At 41.7% G+C, this 2,617-nt stretch overlaps 1 protein-coding gene across 2 annotated transcripts in view; it reads right to left on the bottom strand.

The window, feature by feature from the left end:
• The window catches only part of LOC108754489 (sex determination protein fruitless), a 67,888-nt gene that overhangs the window by 3,101 nt on the left and 62,170 nt on the right, over positions 1-2,617 (bottom strand). Inside the window, exon 6 of one of the 2 annotated variants that reach the window (XM_018496812.1) lies at positions 1,749-2,140. The exons of the other annotated variant lie outside the window; for it this stretch is intronic. Coding sequence (XP_018352314.1) covers positions 1,917-2,140 — 224 coding nt within the window. The 3' untranslated portion in view covers positions 1,749-1,916. Of the gene's footprint in view, positions 1-1,748; positions 2,141-2,617 lie in introns of those variants that run through there. 2 annotated transcript variants of the gene reach the window in all.

The following is a 2,617-nucleotide window of genomic DNA, read 5'->3' as shown; positions in this document are numbered from 1 at the left end:
CAGTCATTTAAATCTCAAGTCGATAAAAAACATTACTAAGTGCATTTATATATAATATAATAAAATAAATGCACTTAGTAATGTTTTTTATCGACTTGAGATTTAAATGACTGTTGTATCTCCTTACAGATTCTGGACATTAAGGGGATCCTAAAGCCATCTGTATAAAATTGACTAAATCACATAATTTTTGTATAACAAAACTACTTTTTTTCTCTTTCACAGATTCGAAAATTCTTTTCTTCAGAATTAAAATATACGCATTAATACGTGTTTGTGAGATGGAATTTGTGCCGAGAACAATCAAAAATTTCGAAATTGATATATTTCTTACCATTTCTTAGTGCAACGTGGCGTCTCAAGCTGTCGTGACAACATTTGCTTGATACGAAAATTTTGCAATTTATACTTACGAAATAATAATCCACAAATACGTAACATAGTTTTTGCACGAACAAATAACGTCGAGTTCTTAAAATTGGACTTAGACGCTTTATCGTGACGAATTTATTATATGAAAATTGACGCGAACGTGTATTATAGATAAGATATTGGTGTGATAATGTATAAAGACATGTCGATGCTGGAAAAACAACCTATGGTGACTTCGTCGGAGTTCGAGCTTCGTTTTAGGATCCCCTTAAGTATCTTAATATGCATTCTTTTTTTAATTGCTCCGCTGAAACTATTTTCGTTGAGAAAAAATTGTAATTAATGTCCGATAAAACATCATCGCTGTATACAGTAAACGCGATAATTATCTCTGTATATTAGCTCTTTACATATTAATTTGTCAATACATACACAGAGAGTTGCGTATTAATTGTAAATTTACCTATAATTGTGCAAATAAAATTTGCCTCGTAATTAATTAATACTGAAAAACACTTATTCTTAATTAAGTCTAATGGAAATATTTTCGCAACTAATTTTATTTCTCAAAACCAGTTAAATCCAATTTAACAACATTTAACAACATTTATAGATAAATACTCGGTCTTCGTCTTTTATTTACACGTAGACTAATCACGATTACGAAAGGGATTTACAATTTCAGTGCCACTATTTGTTCGTAATAACTTTTTCTTCGCCCCCCGTCCTTGCTATTCGCGGGGACACTACATCCCCCAGTTAATTCACGCTTGTGTGAGTCTGAGGATTCAAAAGCGCGAGATCGCAAACAGAGTCAGTGCAGATCCGAAGCAAGAGTTCGAGTTCATCAGGCACCTAGGGTCCATCAAAGAAAGGGAAGAAGAGAGAGGAAGAGAGAGAAAGAGAGAGTGAGAGAGAGAGGGGGGGTGGGTGGGGGAGGGGGAAGTAAAGAGGGAGACGGCAAGGCGGAAAGAGGTGAAGACTAATATTTACACGGTGGAATTACACGGTTCTCGCAATTACTCAAGACGCCTGGCGTGGCCTTTAAGTAGTACTAAATGCAACACATTGACTATATCGAACGCTCGTAAGAAAAGGAACGGCACAAGATTTCTAAGTGTCGCATCGCTCCTCAAAGAGTTCTTCGAGAGTTCCTGACGCATCCTCGAATACGTGGAGCCAGCTAGCTTCTTAGATCTCTTCGACGCTAAAATCCATTCCAGAATCTCGAACAGAATCTCGCTGCGCCCAATCAGCCCTTTGATCTTCGTCTCCCCTCGCAAACTCTCTGAGATTCCATTGTACGCTCTCGCTCTTTAATAAACACTAGTTTCGCGCTAATGGAGCTTATCTAATGGAATAACGACGGACAAGTTCGGGGAGAGAGCTCGCGAGATTGGCTCGTGCCGACGAGAGAGATTTCGAGGAAATCACGCCAGAGGATGGAGAGGAGGAAGACGTTCGCGCGATTCCGCGCGACTTCTCTAGATCCGCAGCTTGAAGTACGCGGCACGCTCGAAGTATCGCGACGCGTGTGTGCGGTACTATTGCACGTGCGCGTGCGCGTGCTTCATACGCGTGTGCGTGAGCAGAGTGTCGCTGCGCGTGTACACCGCTGGGCAGAGCGGACAGGCGTACTTCCCGGGGAAATGCACGTAATAGTGATTGCGCACGTTCGTCACGACCTTACCGCACAACGAGCACCGCCTCCTCTCGTCGCTGTTACTCTGTCTCTCAAATATCTGTGATATCCGCCAATTTTTCAGCTCTGCAACAACAGAAACCACAGCGTCAGCAAAGCACCTCGAATTAGCACCGATCTCCGGTCGCGTGTCATCGCTCTATTTCCGCCTACGTGTTTTTTTTTTTTTTTTTCCGCGTGCCTTTCCCCGTTTTTCCTTAATCTATTCTCTATCTCTCTGCCTCTATTCTTTTCTTTTTTCCATCTCTCGCAAAACTTCCACCCTTGACGCCGAGATTGAATTCTCGCAGTCCGCATCGGATCATTATTATTCCTTACGCTCATCCGTCTCCCCTGGCGTGTGCGTACGTAAGGATACGTGACAACCTTTGAGAAAAATTCAATTGCGCGACCGACTAACATAGTAGACCCAAACTGCGGTTTGTGGCGATCAAACTACGCGTTTGAGGGATGCGAGATCAAAGGGACGCTGCAATCGAAGACAAAGACACCAGCATGTCGGAAATTCCAAATATTCGGAAAATTTGAAAACAGAGAGGATAT

The sequence above is a fragment of the Trachymyrmex septentrionalis genome, unplaced genomic scaffold (genome assembly GCF_001594115.1).
Source record: "Trachymyrmex septentrionalis isolate Tsep2-gDNA-1 unplaced genomic scaffold, Tsep1.0 scaffold8, whole genome shotgun sequence".
NCBI lineage: Eukaryota > Metazoa > Arthropoda > Insecta > Hymenoptera > Formicidae > Trachymyrmex > Trachymyrmex septentrionalis.
Note: the sequence above shows the minus strand (reverse complement) of the source record. Positions and strands in the feature narration are given on the sequence as shown.